A 20,118-nucleotide genomic window follows, 5' to 3' on the forward strand; every position below is an offset into this window, starting at 1 on the left:
GGTAGAAATACACAACGGACTTATCAAGTTTATTGATTGGAATGGACCGGGTACCAGTTAGCAGTTTCATGTATGGAGTGATGTCACCCACGTGTGTGCACACTGCATGCTGCGCGTGGTGGTGTAGCCTTTAGTCAAGGCGCACGCGGCACACCGGATGGCACGCACAACCCCAAAAATGTAACGCACGAAAAAAGACTATCACCGCGAGCGGCGAAGCCGCGAAGCGCCTTTACCAACTCGTTTTGGGGGCCTTATGTTTTTCTTTACATTTGCCAACGATTTTGGTGGGAGAAAATGTAACGAATTTGCATCGAACGTTCTTGTTACGTCATGCAAGTAATTGTGGCTTCTTATTTGGACAGCAACTCACCACGCTAATGCATTATGCATTAATTTTCTCCCACCAAAATCGTTGGCAAATGTAAAGAAAAACATAAGGCCCCCAAAACGAGTTGGTAAAGGCGCTTCGCGGCTTCGCCACTCGCGGTGATAGTCTTTTTTCGTGCGTTACATTTTTGGGGCTGTGCGTGCTATCCGGTGTGCCGCATGCGCGCCTTGACTAAAGGCTAGTGGTGGTCGTGCAATAATTCAAGCAGCCGGGAAATTCCCCATTTCTAAGAAATTCAACGCAATAAACAGCAGTAATAAACAGAGTGACAGTCCGAACATGGCGCAGTTTTTACAGAACTAAAACGTATTGAAGATGAACGTAGGACTAAGGAGTTAACCGTTCTATTCGAAGGAGTTCAGACATCAATACAGAACAAGATGAATGCCAGACGAAGGCCTGCACCGGGTGATTTGCCACGCCATCATTCCCACCACCAAAAACCACCAGGATGGCCGTGGTCGCCTGCTGTACACCCAGGTACGCTACACTAAACATTACACACACGATACACACACAGTGTTACGCACAGGTCATTGCTCAACATGCTCAATCATCAATGGTTTAGCGCCAACTAGCTGCGTGGTTAACTATCAAGTCAGAGAGTTGGCCACACACAGGTGGGGGACTCTACTCCTAGAACTTTACTATGCGTTCCGCTATCGTCTTCCGTTACGGGAGACGATAGCGGAACGAAACCGCCATTACATGTAGATAGTTCTAGGAGTAGAGCGACTCCCTAGCTATTTAGCTAGCGAGTCCGTCAAAATGGCAGTTTTGTAAAACGTATCTGTTAGTGTTAGTGTGTGGAAAGTAGCTGTGAATAACTCACCATTTGATAACGTTAACCTTGTCCAAATCAAACAAGTATTCAGTTTTCCCAAAAAATAAAGATTAATAAATCCATAGAAAAAAATATATCTTGGAAAAAGCTGGAGTAAAATTTTGAAAAATTAAGTTTACTTTTGCATTTTCGGGACCAGATACGTATATTCTCAAGAACCCTGGAGGATGCTATTTTTTTTCGAGATAATGCGAGAAACCAAAGTACATGATGTACAGTTTTGTCAGCTTTCCAATAATACCAATAAAACTTGTTGGGCCTTGGGGATTTGTGAAAAAAGGTACATTTCGCCAGACTCCCTTTTAGGAATACTCTGGCCTACAACAAGTACTCACCATGGGCACGTATTGCTAAGTTTTATGTCGATTGCCATCTGAAAGTAGAGTTAAAAACAACAATGTAATTAATTTTGTCCTGGCCTTTAGGTTTATGGAAAAGTTTCTGTATGGCGCCACCACTTTTTCATTTGATCCCATACCATAACATAGTATCTAATTTACCTCAACGAGATATCCCTTTATGTAAAAAGGAGTGAACAAGTGGTGGCGCCATACGGAAAGTTATCCAGAGTTTCACGTGTGTGGCCTTGGTGTGGCCTACTCAAGGATTTTGAGTTGGCCACACGAACAAAACTGGGGCTGGACTTAACAGAGAGTCCCCCCCCCCCTTGCTAACAGTTACTATTTAAAATAAAGCTTCAGACATCATATTGTATTTACACTACAGAAGAATTACGCCATAAGGTGGAAGGTCTGAAACAACTTGGGAACAGCGTTATCAACTCAAATCCGCAACATGCCGTGTATGTGTACACCCAGGCTTTGAACATTTGTGGCAACTGTGAAGAGTCCGGCATTAATCTCCTGAACAATTATGAGATTTGCTTACTTCATAGCAATCGTTGTGTGGCATTCATCAATTGTCAAGATTTTCCCAATGCATTTAAAGATGCTATTGCTTGTGTCAAAGTTGATCCTAGCTTTGCGAAGGTAAGATCGAAGAATAACGACCATTTAATTAATGGTATAAATATTCTGACTTTACGATCATCTCAACAGTCATTGCTTTCTGCTACTAGAGCTTCTTCCATTTTTTATGGCCACAGATCTTTTTCTTACGCCGCACCGTTTCTTTGGAATAGTCTTCCTGTGCATATTCGCCAAGCTAATTCTTTACAATGTTTTAAGTCCCTGTTGAAAACTCATTTGTTTAAAGCTTTTTTTTTGTAATTTGCCTATTTGTATCTTGTGTCTTTCTCTAATTGTTTATTTTATTGTTTCTTTTATGCGCTTAGAGGCTTTTGCATTAGGCGCTTTACAAATTTCTTATTATTATTGTAAATACAGGATTGATGAGGATAAAACATTATTTAATTGGGGTCTGAAAGCATACTGGTTTCAAAGTTAAAATAAGAAAAAAAATTTCTGTGAATTATACCCCTCTTAAATAAAGTCATATTCGAGGAAACTGTATCTGGAAACGTAAAAAAAATGGTTTTGTTACAAGAAAAATAAGGACAATGTGTTTACATGCTGAAAATGCATGTTTTTTTAACAGTTTCTCCTGACTCCCACAACGCATTAAAGGAACACGTTGCCTTGGATCGGTTGAGTTGGTCTTTGAAAAGCATTTGTAACCGTTTGTTATAAAAATGCATGGTTAGAAAGATGTTTTAAAAGTAGAATACAATGATCAACACAAATATGCCTCGAAATTGCGTGGTTTCGTTTTGACTCCCATAAATGGCAAACAGTGTTAGTCGACGAGGTAAAAGGAAAACCACGCAATTTTAGGTGATACTTGTGTGGATCATTATATTCTACTTTTAAAATAGCTTTCTAATCATTTTTATAACAAACGGTTGAAAACGCTTTTCAAACACCAACTCGACCGATCCAAGGCAAACGTGTTTCTTTAAGCCCAAAAGTTTGCCAATTCTTGTATGATCACACAAAACATGAACACTACATGTACGTGAGACTCTATCTGGTTTTTATACTTTTTGGTTCTTTTCACACATCAATAGGGTTACTATCGAGTTGCTACGGTGATGAAACACTTGCACCGTGAGGATGAAGCAATGGAGGCCCTGATCGATGGATACACCAAAATCATCGGCAGTGATCAGGGCTCGTTCTCTAATCGGGTTTTGTTTGCGTCTGAAATCACAGTCCTTGCAGTGAAGCTGTGGGGTGAGTGTGTTAGTCACAGGGATGTGATTTCTTTGTTTTGAACAGGAACTCTGTTTTTTTTTTAAACCAATTCCTTTATAGCACCATGTAATGGTTGACAAGGTGCTGTGGCGCAATTTGCACCAATCAAACCAGGAGCGCCGGATACATTTACCGGGTTCTTTTGCGTGCTTTCACTACTCACGGTGCCTACTGCTTTATCTCCCATCCAAAGGACGAAGCAATAATGGTTAAAAGTGTCTTGCTTTTAACCCTTTGGTGCACAGATTAGTTTAAAAAAAGACAATGTTCAACCATGTTTTTGTCTCAAAATTGTCAATAGTACCCCCTGTTGAACATTACACCAAACGAAAGCTCAACACTCACTCTAAACAATTGAATGAGGGCGGTATATTTGGGGGTTGGAGTTTTTATGTTATGACTATTTATAAAAGTCTAATTTGACATGTTTTTTGTGGTCGCTAGCCACCATCTTATGCACCAAAAAAGGGTTAAAGGACACAAGGGTTGAAACCACTTTCTGCTGGTCACAAACACCAGAGCTTGAGTTCGGTGCTCTTATCCGCTCGTCCAAGACACGCCAGTACACTGTTTTGTTGTACAATATTGTCACATGCAGGAAATAGGACTCTTAAAATGTTGCAATCAATCCACAATGTATCCTGGTTGGTGACATCAGACATAATAATACACCAGGATGTTCAAGGTTGTGTCAGGCCATTTGGTAATTCTAAGCTTTTGTGGAAACCCAGCAAACCATGAACATCTGGCATTCATTGTTTCTCATCATCCCCCACAAAAAAAAAAAAAAATAAATAAATAAATAAATAAATAAATTGACTTGGGAAACATGTTTTTTTGTGGCATGTTTATGTTATTGTAATGGGTGTGATAGAGTTTGTCCTAGAATTTCTGAATGGGTGGAATACTTCAAAATCATTAATAAAATAGTGTGATAACAAAAATTCCCCAAGATCGTAGCCTACCTTTTTAATCTGTTTTGTAAAATACAAACCGCAATTTGTGAAAAACAACCATTTCACAAATTAGTTTGATTGTTAATTTTTATATGTTTGTGTTTCCCATTGTTAGATCGCTGGCCGAAAAGTCAATATCTGTTCAGGTCGTTTAGTGCAAGCCTATCAGTATGGACCCAAGTTGTCCAAAAGCTAGCCAAGAAAAATAGCTGCGTCGTAAGTACATGCACTCTCTTGAAATTTTAACTTTCTTTTAATAAACCATTGTAAATCCTTCATTGTTTTGTTTCGACTGACAACCCCATCATTAAACCAAGGGGCTTTTGTTCGCTTGGCCCAGCAGCCAGCTGTATCCAGAACCGCTTGGATGGTGTACTCAGCTTGCACAGATTCTTGTTTGCTCGGCCCCAGCGCCTTGCCTTAACCTATGAGTGTGCTTGAGACGTTTGCCCATCCCAGCACTTTTGGTTAAGGTAAGGCACTGGGGCCAAGCGAAGGGCTTTTGTATCAGCCTCGTTCCAAGGGGTGATTGATCTTGCGGTGTGATTTTTACCCAGTATGTCTTGGTCACTTATAATCCCTGGAATTGGTTCATGAAAGGCAGTGGACACTATTGGTAATTACTTAAAATAATTCCGCGGGTTTTTTTTTAATGTGAAAAAAAAAAATGTAAAAAAAAAGATTTAAAAAAACGAAAAACTAACAAAAAACTTTATTATTATTTTTTTTTCCTGTTTTTTTTTCCTGTTTTTTTTCATAGCCTAATTTATGCCTGGCAACAACAGTGTACAACTACAATTATGTTAAATAAGCCTAGTACATGCTAACAATGCACCTAAGAGCATAATTAACCTCAACATTTTTGAGGGTACCATTGTGGGTATCATGTTGGGTGGCGTTTCGACTACATCGCTCCCCACTTGCGTTGTGCCTTTGAAAATTGTCCTCTTTTTTTTTTCAACGGGCAGTTGCATGCCTGAATTATTTTGTTATGCGTTTGTGTACATTTTATGGAATGGGCGCATTATAAATGAATAAATTATTACTATTGTTTTATTATTGGTTGCTTTCCCCTCCTGTTAGGAACTACGCCTGTTGTTTCTCCGGGGCGGGACACAGTCAGGCAAATCCTATGATGTCGGACACGGTGGTGTTGCTACAGGTTGCAACACAGCATCAATAGAACTGAAACCATTGACAAGGCAGGTTTATCCCACAGGCCCTAGCTACTGTACTTAATTTGTGATGTTTATTTAAAGGCAGTGGACATTATTGGTAATTACTCAAAAAGCTAATGAAAAAAAAATTACTTGGTAAAAAGCAATGGAGAGCTGTTGATAGACATTGTGAGAAACGGCTCTCTCTGAAATAACGTAGTTTTCGAGAAAGAAAAATTTCCATGAATTTGATTTCGAGACCTCAGATTTAAAATTTTAGGTCTTGAAATCAAGCATCTGAAAGCACACAACTTCGTGTGACAAGGGTTTTTTTTTTCTTTCATTATTATCTCCAAACTTCGACGACCAATTGAGCTCAAATTTTCACAGGTTTGTTATTTTATGCATATGTTGAGATTCACTAAGTGAGAAGACTGGTCTTTGACAATTACCAATAGTGTCCACTGTCTTGAAATGAAGTAACGATTTACAAGTATAACATGGTAGAGGGTTGGCAGTTGATATTTGCTTCCCCAGAGGTTTTGGATGTTGACCTGAACAGTTCCTGAGCAAGGTTGTAACTAGACTAAAGTTAGTTGCGGGCTAAAAAACCAAAGGCGAGCGGAACTACAAAATTGTTTATGTCTTACAATGTATTTTGGGGTCATCGTTGCTGAAGTGCAAGCTCCAGGTAGGCGTGATGCCAGGTTCCCAAACTGGTCATGTTATATCGGGCCATGCAAAAAGTTGATTGGCCTTTTGACTTTGTTCTTTCTCTGTGACATTTGATACTTCTTAAATCATGAGCTGTGTCTGAGATAAATGAACAGTGGAAAATACTGTTCTTGATTATTTATACCCATTGGTGAAGAAAAGAAATGATAGCATCTTGCGCAAGGACACAAGTGTCATGACTGGGATTCGAACCCACACCCCAAAGACTCAACCACCGGAGCTTGAATTTATGTGCTTAACCGCTCGGCTACGACACTGAAAAAGAAAAAGCTGTTTTGTGGTTAAAGATGTGTCGACCTTTTGTAATCCGAAATTAAAAAATTCAAGTTTATAGTAAATTAACATCTATTAGAGTAATTTTGTTTCCTACATATAATAAAGCTACTTCTTTCCCATAGATACGTCATGAGTGAACACAAGGAATGGGGTATGCATCTTCTGCTTGCACTCGTCAAACATGGGTCAAAGGTCGAAGGTCTTTCCCAGAAGGAAGGTGACACGCCTCTTCACTTTGCCGTGGAAAACACCTTGAAAACTGGTCAGTTAAGTTGGATTTTTACTTTCTGTTGTATTCCCAAAAGATTTTGTATAAACCAGAAACTTATATTATGTTATGTCACTGTCACTTTATTTGAGATGTGACAAGTAGAATAATTCACATCCGGGAACTTTTCATTTATTCATACTCACCTTTTTAAATACACCGGTTAGCGCGCCCTCATCGGCCGCAAGACGTCAGAGGGCCACTCTTTCCTTTGACGTCGGAGACTTAACATCACATTATTTTCTCCGTCTTCAATTCAGGTAATTAGCATTCTATTTTCCATCCATTCTCCCCTAGATTTCATATAAATTCCTCTTGTATAAATTATTCGGAGAGTTTAGCCTATTTTATGACATGTTTCTTTTTGACAAGAGAACGGTTTTCTAGAGTTAATTTACTTAGTGTTTAGTCGGGAAAGGAAACTCCCGTTATAGATATATTTCTTTTTGATTTGAATTTCCTCAAGTCTCCTCTCTTAGATTTTGTTTCTAGTTCTGCATTACTAGAGATCTAAAGTAATGCCGTACTTGTTTTCCGATTTAATGATGTAAATATTGCTGATTTTGCGGAGTTATCCTCTAATTTTGGTACAATTCCAAGATGGCGGACGCCATTAAACTTTTGGCGGGAACTTTAATTATATTATTTAGTTTGCCGTTATTTATGCTTTTCTGTTTGCCATCCATTTCCAATCTTTGGCAAATCGTTTATTATAGATAGTCTTTACCCAAGTTCACGGATTATTTCATTGATTTGTTTATTCTAAAATACATAATTTCTAGGCTGGAAAACAGCAACACTCTCGCGTCTTTTAAGGATTTCCTACTTAATTGTAAATAGTATTTGTGACTGTAAGTTTTATTCTAAATGTTCTATTTAAAGTATGTTTATTTAATTACACTCTTTCCTTTGACGTCGGAGACTTAACATCACATTATTTTCTCCGTCTTCAATTCAGATATAAATAAAAGTCTGGAACAGCGAAGATTGTGTCCCGCAGGATCATTTATTTAAGCCGGTCACAAATGGTGGAGAATCCGGTCTGCGGAAACTACACTTACATCTTCGCTGCAAGAAATCCACTTCACTGAGGAGCTGTATAGACTTCAACAAGAGTCTACTGGTCCTACCCATGGTTTGACACCCGACCCATGGTTGGACACCCTTGGCCATGGTTGGACATATTCGCTACCCACGCCCACCGGACAGACGCTGAAGAAACCTTGATCGTCGTGTGCACCGTCGTTTGAGGCCCAGTCTTCACGTCCCTTATTTTGCGGGTAGCTCCCTCCATTGCCGAGACCCTGAACCCCCCTGATGAAACCGTAGCCCAGCCTTGAACAACTGCTTCCTGAAACTCGGTAGCATTTTCATCACAAGTCAAGAGACATTAACAATTGTTCACCGTCGGGTCTTCAACAACGGCCGAAATACCTCTCCATTTATTTTTGAACGACAAGGAAATCGGGACACTAAGATAATCACCGTGACGTCTTTAAACGATCGGGAAAACCTCACCATAGACTTCTTCGAACAGTAAGGAAAACACTACAATAGGCAATCACCGTCGGTCTTAACAATCCGTCGGAATGCCTCCCCATGGACTTCTCTCTGAACAATGAGGAAACCTGAACAATCCTACTCAACTGTTTAAAGTTGAAAGGAAAGACTCATGTGCTTGAACGGGTAAATCACTGTATTAACAAACAAAACAGGTGTATTTTAAATTCCAGAGTATTTATAGATTCTTTGAAGTTGTATTATTGTGTAATCCCCATTGAGTTTAGCTACTGAAGAATTTGTGCTTTTGTCAGATCACTTGTTTGCAAAACACTTTCATTGTATAGATTTGCTTTAAGTTCACTCACCTTTGTATTTCTATTGAGTTTGCGTTCCATTGACAGCTTGCAGCTCCATTATAGTTTTGTTTTTCTAGAACTACGAGAATTTTGGTTGCGAGTCCAAAAAAGTACAAATTTCGGTGTGAAGCATCAAAGTTTGTCTCGAGCGCCAGAAAGTCAATTGCTGCGTACGATTTTATGCTAGCCCTGGCTTGTGCTGCATAAAATTGGGTGAGGATATATATATGTTTTGTTTTACATTTTTTTAATCACCTGCCTTTTTGAATTTGCATATCGTGTTCAATCCAGATGTGTTTTGATTTGTGATACTATTGGTTGATTTTTGACGCATTTTCAGAAATTGAATAGCAGTGTGAATTTCTATTGTTGTTTGTAATAACAAGTTTCTAGTAGATTTGTATACAAATTTCAGGTCAACTTTGTTCTAGTCATGGCAAACGCTAGCGACACTCCTGCTGAAGAGTACCAGTTTAGGAGCGACCATCCTCCTACATTAACTCCACAACGCCCAATACAGTCTTCCCTCCCTCCACAAAGAACACGTCGACATCCAACCTCGATCCCAGAAGAGTTTTTGAGTGATCTGGTTGAACTCCGGAAACGTGTCAGCCAGAATTTTACCGACACATTTCGGCAACAACCACAACTGCAACCACATCAAAACGCTGTCAGAAGTACTCCCCAACGACACTCTTCTTCATTCATGGAACTACCAAGCACGCCAAAACCACCACTAGTGCAAACACACTACCCATCACATGTCAATGATTCTCCTTCAAACCCTGTCAACAGCAGTGGAGCAATGCCAAGACGATATTCTTCTTCCTTCACAAACTTGCCAAGAACGAGACACAATCCTCCTAGCCCTTCTTCTCACCAACACAGACGTCTCTCTTCATCTACTTCAAACCAACAATCTCAACATCTCCAGTTGATGCCTTCCCATCAGGTGAAAAACATTCCTACCTTCACTGGAAGTGAAAAGAATACATCAGTTGACGATTGGGTGCGAGATGCGAAGTACTTGCTGGACACAACAGCTATTCCAAAAGAGCTTCAGTTCTCAACAGTTGTGCGGTACCTGGGAGGCGCAGCCAGAAAACTCATCCTGAACCTACCCAAAGAGCTACAGAATCCGACAGATGCGTTTGCTGAGCTCAAAGCTCAGTTTGGCGACTTATTGTCCGGAGGAGACCCTTTAGCAGAGTTTTACGAGAGAGTCCGCCGCCCAAACGAGTCAGCAAGCATCTATGCTGTTGAACTGGAAGCAACCCTACGACTCACAGAGGAGCGCATGTACAGACAAATTTCCCCGCCAGACCGAAACCGAATGCTAACACAGCAGTTCATGAGAGGAGTGAAAGACGACAAGATACGACAGAGACTCGCCCCAATGAAACCTCGGGACATGGCATTTCGTGAGATGCAAGCAGAACTCCGACTCATAGAACGGGAACACAGACTGGACTCTGCTCTAACTAACAGACCATCAAGAACCCAAGCACAACCACAAACATCGACATCACCCATCCAATCAGCCTTTCCTTCAGAACAGAAGCCTCTCCTTCGTGAACAGATAGCTCGACCACATTCTGCTATCAGCCAGAAACCAGAGTATAACCCAGACCTGATGCAAGATGTCATACTTCAAATGCAGCATCTGACCCGACAAGTGGACAACTTCACACGACAACGTAGGGCTGTTCAACCCACAGTACAGCCAAACCTTCAGAACCAGAACAACAGAGTGTTTGTGTGCTACAAGTGCGGTAATGAAGGCCACATCGCAAGAGGATGTCGTAGCCCCCCTTTAAACGACCAGGGCCAGCGGTCACAGGGCACACCGCCAGAGCCCCGCAACCACTAAGCCCTTCTGCATCTGTAAAACCTCAACTAGCCCATTTCAAGCCAGAATACCAGAAGCTGATTGGACCACAAAATGAAGAGACAATCAAGATACATGGAACAAAGTGCAGAGCTCTCATCGACTCAGGATCACAGATCACATCCATCACATCCGACTTATGGAAGTCCCACCCGAGCCTTAGAAACCTAGAACTGACAACAGCTGACGTAATCATAGAAGGAGCAAGTGGATCGGCAGTTCCGTACCTGGGTGTAATTCCTATCACCTTAGAAGCTATGGGGTTCATCTACCAAGACGTACCTGCATTTGTTGTGCCTACCGATCCCTACAGAGCACAGGTTCCACTCCTTATAGGTACTAACGTGATACGAGCATCCAAGAAAGATCAACAACAAGAAAGAGGTCAATCCTTCATGAAACTTGTACAGGAAGAGAGTAAAGCCTGGCACACAGCCTACGTCAATTTATCTTCTTCAAATCAGGACAGCCAAAGCGGAAAGATGGGATATGCTAGGTATACTGGAAGCCACTCCCGATGCATCCCCGCTGGAGAAGAAGTTAATGTCATGTGCCAAGCTCCACCAAATCCAGCAGGCGGCTCTTACACGGCTATCATCGAAGGTGCCCAAAACAACCGCGCATCTTGTCTGAGAATTGGCTGCACTGTATCTGACATCGGTCCTGACCGTCAACTCCCGGTCAGGGTACACAACATCTCTTCCAAACCAATCTCCATCAGAAGAAACTGCAATCTGGCACAAGTTTCGTATGTCCTCGCTGTTGAAGATACGACACCAACTCTTCATCCAACTACCACTCCTCTCCTTCATGGCGGGCCGGCTGGTAGAGTGAACTCCATCTCATCCATTAATTTGGATGAACTGATTCCATCACTCGACTTAGCCAGTTCTGCCTTGCAAGATGACATGAACAAGAAGAAGCTCGCGGATCTCCTTCATAAGCATAACAGCATCTTCTCCAAAGACTCTCTAGATTTTGGCTGTACATCTACTGTGAAGCACTGCATACCACTCGTCGACAATAGACCAATCAAACTTCCGTACAGACGCATACCACCGAGTCAGTACCAAGCTGTCAGGGAGCACTTGAAAGGCATGGAGCAGGCCGAAGTCATTCGACGAAGCAGCAGCCCGTACGCCTCCCCATTGGTCATTGCACACAAGAAAGACGGTTCTCTCAGGATCTGCATCGATTACAGGAAGCTCAACAGCAAGACCATTCCTGACGCCTACCCACTCCCAAGGATAGAAGAAGCCCTCGACGCTCTTGGTAACGCCTCTATCTTCACAACCCTTGACTTAACGTCAGGCTACTGGCAAGTAGAAATGGACGAAAAGGACAAAGCAAAGACCGCGTTTACCACTCCGATGGGTCTCTACGAATGCAACCGCATGCCATTCGGTCTCCAGAACGCTCCTGCTACTTTCCAGCGCCTAATGACGATGTGCCTCGGTGAGCTGAATTACTCAACTTGTTTGCTCTACCTCGACGACATCATCGTCTTTTCATCCACATTTGACGAGCATATTGAGCGCTTGGATCAGGTCTTCACGTGTCTCCTTCAACATGGACTGAAACTCAAGCCTCAAAAGTGCCACTTACTCCAGTCAGAAGTCAAGTATCTGGGACACATCGTCTCTTCGAAAGGTGTGTCCACTGACCCTGAAAAGATCGAACAGGTACGGGAATGGCCAACTCCAACCACTCACAAAGAACTACGAAGCTTCCTAGGGTTCACTGGGTACTACCGTCGCTACGTGAACGGCTATGCGAAGATAGTTGCACCACTGTACAAGCTCACGGCAGGCAACCCGACACGACGAAAAGGAAAACAGGCACCTACCAAACCACCCCCTTATATCTGGACAAAAGAGACACAAGCATCGTTTGACCAGCTGAAACAAGTGATGATTTCAGCCCCCATCCTCGGTTACGCTGACTACAAGAAGCCTTTTCTTCTTCAAACCGATGCTTCTGGTGTTGGGCTTGGAGCGGTCCTCAGTCAGATCCAAGATGGACAAGAACGCGTCATAGCCTACGCCAGCAGAGGTTTAAATCCAGCAGAGTCGAGATATCCAGCACACAAGCTAGAATTCCTGGCAATGAAATGGGCAGTAACGGATAAGTTTAGAGACTACCTTCTCGGCAGTACTTTCACTGTGTACACTGACAACAACCCGTTACTCTACGTCACCACCACAGCTAAGTTGGACGCAACAGGCCAACGGTGGGTTGCTGCCCTTTCTCAGTTCTCCTTCACTGTGAAGTATAAACCTGGTAAGAACAACGCAGTCGCAGATGCTCTCTCCAGAAAACAACACCCAGTCCCATACTCTACGTCAGTCTCCTTCACAACACAACCTGCTGATGATGTCCCAAAACCCCTCTCCTTCACAACAGAGATTCCAACCGATGTGGTCAATGCCATATGTACTGGTCACCCCAATACAGGCCAACTCTTTATAGAGCCCGCAAACTGTCAAGTCACAACCAGAGGACAGGCAAAGCTTCTCAATCCCAAACCAGTAACCAGTGAGACAGACGAAATGCCAAGGCTAACTACCAAGCAAATTGCCCTTGCACAACGTGATGATCCAGATTTATCACGAGTCCTATTCTTCCTCGAACACGGTCAGAAACCAAATCAACAACAGCGAAGCAGAGAGACAACTGAATGTAAGATCTACTTCAGACAGTGGGACAAGCTAAGACTTAAAGAAAACATCCTCTACAGAGTTCGTAAGACAACTGACGACACACTCTCACACCAACTTCTCCTTCCTAAGTGTTACCGAGCAACAGCCATGTCCGGTCTACACGATGACATTGGCCATCTGGGTTTTGAACGAACGCTAGATATGATCCGTAACAGGTTCTTCTGGCCCAGAATGGCTAAAGATGTCAAAGACTGGTGTGTGAAGTGTAAACGTTGTTGTCTTCGAAAAACATCTCCTTCAAAAGTCAAAGCTCCACTCGTCTCTATCTTCAGTACAGAACCCCTTGAGCTCATCTGCATCGATTACCTCAAACTAGAACGGAGCAAAGGTGGTTTCGAAAACGTACTTGTCATCACAGACCACTTTACCAAGTACGCTCAGGCATTTGCTTCACGAGACCAGAAAGCGGAAACAGTAGCAAAAATACTTTGGGAGAACTTCATCTTACATTATGGCTTCCCTACTCGCATACACTCCGACCAAGGCCGAAATTTTGAAAGCCAGCTCATCCAGGAATTGTGCAAGGTCTCTGGCATAAAGAAGAGCAGAACAACACCGTACCACCCTCAAGGAAACGGCGTTACTGAGAGGTTCAACTCTACTCTCCTTAACATGTTGGGCACACTGGAAGAGGAACAAAAGAGAGATTGGAAGAAGTATGTGGGCGTCATGACGCATGCGTACAACGCGACGCGTCACGACACCACGGGATACGCACCATTCTTCTTGATGTTCGGACGCCATCCCAACTTGCCGATAGACCTCTTGTTTGGTTGCCACCCACCAACTGATGAAGCGCCAGAGTATGACGAGTACGTGGAACAGTTCAGAGAAAGATTACTGTTTTCATATGACCAAGCCAACAAAACTTCACATCACGCAAAAGCCAAACAAAAACGCATCTATGACAAGAAAACCCAAGAAGCCCCACTCCGAGCAGGCGATCGAGTCCTTGTGCAAGTGAAACACTTCGAAGGAACACACAAATTAGCAGACCGATGGGAATCTAACCCCTACACGGTCGTCACCAAACACGAAAACATTCCTGTCTACAAGGTACGCTCACTAGGGGATGGAAAGGAGAGAACAGTACACAGAAACCTTCTCACCCCGTGTATGTTCTTCCCCATGTCTTCTTCAGAAAACTCTCCTTCAGAAAACTTTTCTTCAGCCACGTCTCCTTCATCAGACAGAGAAGAGAAACTGGAGAGAGGGAGGCAGTTGTTGGCAGTATGGAAGAGTCGCCAGATGACTAGAACAAAGTAGACAATTTGCCCGAAATTTTAACTTGTATATTTCCCCCGAGTGCTTAACAAGTTTTGTGTGTATTTCTAATTTCAGCCATAGTTCACCAGATAGTAATTTTTTACCCGTTAGTTTACATCAGATGACTATTGGTAATGATGGTATAGATTGATTTTGCATTGTTTTATGTTCACCATGAACAAAGGTAACAGTGGTGCTCTCTAAAGTAAAATGAGCATATAGTGAGTAAGATTTACTTTGCCTACTTTCCCCCCATTTGATGTGTATAAATATCAAATTAATGTATTTGCAAGGTTTAGCAGAGTAACTAGACTATTGCGATTGTATACATTTTTGTCAATGTGCATAATTAGTTTGTGTGCAGCTGTAAGTAAACACTATGTCGAGGACGACATTTTTTTTAAAGCAGGGGAGGATGTGACAAGTAGAATAATTCACATCCGGGAACTTTTCATTTATTCATACTCACCTTTTTAAATACACCGGTTAGCGCGCCCTCATCGGCCGCAAGACGTCAGAGGGCCACTCTTTCCTTTGACGTCGGAGACTTAACATCACATTATTTTCTCCGTCTTCAATTCAGGTAATTAGCATTCTATTTTCCATCCATTCTCCCCTAGATTTCATATAAATTCCTCTTGTATAAATTATTCGGAGAGTTTAGCCTATTTTATGACATGTTTCTTTTTGACAAGAGAACGGTTTTCTAGAGTTAATTTACTTAGTGTTTAGTCGGGAAAGGAAACTCCCGTTATAGATATATTTCTTTTTGATTTGAATTTCCTCAAGTCTCCTCTCTTAGATTTTGTTTCTAGTTCTGCATTACTAGAGATCTAAAGTAATGCCGTACTTGTTTTCCGATTTAATGATGTAAATATTGCTGATTTTGCGGAGTTATCCTCTAATTTTGGTACAATTCCAAGATGGCGGACGCCATTAAACTTTTGGCGGGAACTTTAATTATATTATTTAGTTTGCCGTTATTTATGCTTTTCTGTTTGCCATCCATTTCCAATCTTTGGCAAATCGTTTATTATAGATAGTCTTTACCCAAGTTCACGGATTATTTCATTGATTTGTTTATTCTAAAATACATAATTTCTAGGCTGGAAAACAGCAACACTCTCGCGTCTTTTAAGGATTTCCTACTTAATTGTAAATAGTATTTGTGACTGTAAGTTTTATTCTAAATGTTCTATTTAAAGTATGTTTATTTAATTACACTCTTTCCTTTGACGTCGGAGACTTAACATCACATTATTTTCTCCGTCTTCAATTCAGATATAAATAAAAGTCTGGAACAGCGAAGATTGTGTCCCGCAGGATCATTTATTTAAGCCGGTCACAGATACTCTAAGTTTAATTATACTTTTTGGTAGATCGTTATGTCAATGCATAAAATATCCCAGATGTACGCACAAATTTATGTGCCAAGATGTTTTTGAACGGAGCATTTCTGTGCGTGATATGACAAAATTGCACAATCCAGATTCAACATTTTTTGCTTTGAGCATTTACAATGACGGTGTGAGATAATCATTGCACAATCGAGTATCAAAGATTTTGCTTCCATACAAGTATCACTTGGAATTGCGTGGTTTTCCTTTCACCTCGTCTACTAACACGGTCGGACATTTATGGGTGTCAAATTTTTGACTCCCATAAATGGCCGATCGTGTTAGTTCGCAAAATAAAAGGAAAACCACGCAATTTTGAGGCAAGTTTATGTGGATCATTGTATTCTACTTTTAAAACATCTTTCTAACCATATACATTTTATAACAAATGGTTACAAGCGCTTTTCAAAGACCAACTCGACCAATCCAAGGCAACGTGATCCTTTAAGATTTTGCATGGAGCCATTTCAATGCCTGATATGAGTTTGCACAATCAATATACAAAGTTTTTGCACAGAACATTTTCATGTGAGACACGGCAATGCACAATCGAGATACAATGCTTTTGCTTTCATTGTCGTTATTCAACGTTTTTTTTAATGATACTCACAGGTTGGGTTGACCTTCTGGAGTACCTCTTCCAGCGTGTTTACAAAACTAGCGCCGAGAGGAACCCCACGGATCGGTTTGGTGATTCTCTGTTTCACGTGGTCGCCAAGACGGCATGTCCGTTTCAATATACTCAAGTCATTGTAATCATCCTCAAGAAGTATCGCATTGATCCAACCAGAACGGACAGACATGGCCAGAAGCCTTTGGATGTTGCTGTAAGGGCTCACAGTGAGGTGTATAGCTTGCTGCGGGCTACTATTTTGGAGTGGGAGAGATCAACGTCTAATTGGCAAGAACAACAGCAGCAGCAGCAGCAGCAGCAGTATAGGCCACCACCACAGCAACAACAGAGGGGACAGCCACGATTCCCATACAACCCAGGAAATGTAAGCAAATTTAATTTGAAGCGAAATTGTTAGAGAAATTTTGTCTACATCTCATTAGAATGATCATCTCCCTCCCTCTGGGATGAAAGAAATTCATAACAATTAAACAACTAACAGTCACCTGAAAGAAATGCATTTCCTTGACCAATCAGAATGAAGTGACCATGGTTATACAAGATTCTCTTGACTGTGTTCTTGTTTCTTGGTTGGTTTCTTCAAAATACTCCCATGAAAAAGTGTTGACTGTTTGTGGCGGAGGAAGGACTGGGGCATTGAGAACAGCAGCTTTAAATGTTGTTAGACAGGATTGAGCAATGGTTGACAGCTGAAGGTTGTTCCAAGACTTCTTGGTTCAGGGGAAAAAAGCTTTGCCATAAATATGTGAGCTGGGAGCCAAAATGTTAAATTGGTTTGAGTGCCCTCATCTGCATCTGTCGGGTTTGGGGATGGTATATGTCAGGTAGCTACCATCAAGATGCACATTAAATATATTATAAAAGCAATTCAGTCGATGTGCTCCCCTTTTTTTTTTTTTTGTGGCAAAAATGTAATATTTCCCAAATACTGCTGTAAACTGTTCTTTGTGTATAAACTCTTACCTGTATTTGTGTGTTAGCACTGTACAGGTCTACTCCGAACTTTCCTGAGTGCTGTGAAAACAGATCACAGGCATATTACTTGGGTGGGATTCAAACCCACGACCTTTGCAATTCTAGACTAGTGTCATACCAACTAGACCACCGAGATTGCCCGGTGACTGGACCTTAAATTTTAAATCTGAGGTCTCGAAATCAAATACAAATATTTTAGTGGAAAATTAATTCTTTCTCGAAAGCTATGTTACTTCAGAGGGAGCCGTTTCTCACAATGTTTTATACCATCAACAGCTCTCCATGTCTTGTTACCAAGTTAGTTTTTATGCTAACAACTATTTTGAGTAATAACCAGTAGTGTCCACTGCCTTTAATTGATGTAAATGTAAACTCTTTTTTAACTCTCTTTATTTTTATAATTTGAACACCAGCAATACCCTCGTCCCAGGTTCCCAACTCGTCCACCAAGTCCTGAACAGCCATTCTTTGATCCAAAGAAAATGTTTTCATCCAACCAACCTCACCTAAACCAACCTCGCCTAAACCAACCACGGGTTAGTTTTTAAGTGAAGTCTCATATTGCTGCTTGTAGAGTGTCGTAGATCGAATTCAAGTTCAGGTGGATAAGTCACTGTAGTGTGAGTTCGAATCCCGGTCGTGTCACTTGAGTCCTTAAGCAAAATACTTTACTATAATTACTTCTCTTCACCCAGGGGTATAAATGGGTACCTGCGAGGGTAGAGGTTGATGTTGTGAATAAAAAAGCCACTGAAGCGCCACGGCAGCTCGGGGCTGTATACTCCCTATTGGGAGCTGATAAAGATTAAAGGGATGTTATTTGCCCAATGACCAGGGGACTAATGTGAAGCACATTGATATGGTTTATTGTGAAATGCGCTATACAAGAATTTGTTATTGTTATTTTATTATTCTCAATTGAAAAAATGTCTGTCTGTGGTTCTGATGAAAGAAAAATCCTCTTGAAAAACTTTTGACTGATCACCTAGCTGCAATCAAAGTAAGCCCAGTAGGTCCCAGACAAAACACTGTTTTTTGTCCCCTAAAACTTGACCACCAGATTTGGTGCAGTGTTAGACTTCGCAAGTTCGCCCAAGAGATGGATTGCACTTGACGCAATCTTTGATGTAAAACAATGGAAATGTGTACGCGCTGCGCACGACTCTCACGCAGACACGTTTCATTAGTACTTTGGTCAATGGGCCATTCATTAACCATCTCAGCTCCCAGCTGCCAAGATGTCTGCCGCCACGTAGAGAAGCATTTGCGGTTAAATTGTCATGCCCAGGATTTGAACCCACACCCTGATGAACTTATTGCAGAAGGCTACTCGGCCATGAAATGACATACATACATGTTAGTTGGACCCATGTTTTCAAAAAAAAAAAAATTTGAAGAGCGCAAGACTTGCACGCCTATACTTAAAATGCTTGTGAGATTACAACTCTATGATTTGTGACATTGCACGGTGAGTTATCAATGTCTTTTTGGTTTGCGGTAGTCTCCAGACAATGATTAGAGCAAGCTAAGCGAAACCTTGAGACCAATTTACAACGTAGGAACTGACTCCGCAGTAGTAGAGTTAATTACGATCCTGTAAGCTAAAGTAGTAGTCCCAGCCAATTTTCTATACTTTCCGCCCGGGTAGTAGTTAAAAAGCAGGACGTTTGTTTTCAGAACTGAGAAGTCTCATGAACATCCGATAAATCTACTTTGTGGTAGTAGAATAAAGAAGACGGTTCTCTAAGAACAAACTCTACCTGGCAAGTAGATACACACATGGTGTTATCGCAAACCAAATGTATAGAGATGACAAATAATTCACACTTAACGATACTGTACTTTCTCCTGAAAAATAATTTTGTATGAAATTTCTTATCTTCAGCAACCAGCACCGTTTTTTGATGCTGGCAGAATATTTGGCGATAAGGTGAGTCTATTGTTATTTTAGTTTATCCATTCAAAAAGTTGATCTCAAAGAAACTAATCTTAATGAAAGTTATCTGAGAATTTCCAGGCACGGCCGAAATTCTTGTGAATTCTTGTGAGCCACCACTCCTTCAAAAGAGATTTTACTCATGGTTGTACCCGCAAGTTTACTATTAATATTTACTCTTATTGTGAGGAGTGATTGATGCTTTGTTGAATAGTGCATGACTGCTAAAGGGGTAAAAGATTATACATGAGCAGGCACTTAAAGGCACTATTTGTAATTACTCAAAATAATTGTTAGCATGAAACCTCACTTGTTAACGAGAGTAATGGGTAGCTGTTGATAATATAAAACTTTGAGAAAATAGAAATAGCTGTTGCAAACAACTTACCAACCAAATGGACCGAGTGTATAAATGCAAAAAATAGTTAATGGCCTGACGTTTCGACCCTAGCAGAGTCTTTCTCGAAGGCTAAATGACAACACAACAAACTGTTGTGTTGTCATTTAGCCTTCGAGAAAGACTCTGCTAGGGTCGAAACGTCAGGCCATTAACTATTTTTTGCAATATAAAACTTTGTGAGAAACGGCTTCCTCTGAAGTAAC

General features: G+C 41.3%; 1 protein-coding gene across 3 annotated transcripts in view; it reads left to right on the forward strand.

Annotated features, from left to right (window-relative positions):
* The first annotated feature begins 590 nt into the window (after positions 1-590).
* The window catches only part of LOC117291853 (TPR and ankyrin repeat-containing protein 1-like), a 51,083-nt gene continuing 31,555 nt past the window's right edge, over positions 591-20,118 (forward strand). The window contains exons 1-9 of one of the 3 annotated variants that reach the window (XM_033773784.1): positions 591-871; positions 1,962-2,224; positions 3,262-3,427; positions 4,520-4,620; positions 5,488-5,606; positions 6,695-6,834; positions 16,583-16,968; positions 17,993-18,115; positions 19,465-19,509. In XM_033773784.1, coding sequence (XP_033629675.1) covers positions 772-871; positions 1,962-2,224; positions 3,262-3,427; positions 4,520-4,620; positions 5,488-5,606; positions 6,695-6,834; positions 16,583-16,968; positions 17,993-18,115; positions 19,465-19,509 — 1,443 coding nt within the window. In that variant the 5' untranslated portion in view covers positions 591-771. The remainder of the gene's footprint in view (positions 872-1,961; positions 2,225-3,261; positions 3,428-4,519; positions 4,621-5,487; positions 5,607-6,694; positions 6,835-16,582; positions 16,969-17,992; positions 18,116-19,464; positions 19,510-20,118) is intronic. The other 2 variants (XM_033773785.1, XM_033773787.1) reach the window with 2 other exon arrangements.

The sequence above is a fragment of the Asterias rubens genome, chromosome 6 (assembly GCF_902459465.1).
Source record: "Asterias rubens chromosome 6, eAstRub1.3, whole genome shotgun sequence".
Classification (NCBI taxonomy): domain Eukaryota; kingdom Metazoa; phylum Echinodermata; class Asteroidea; order Forcipulatida; family Asteriidae; genus Asterias; species Asterias rubens.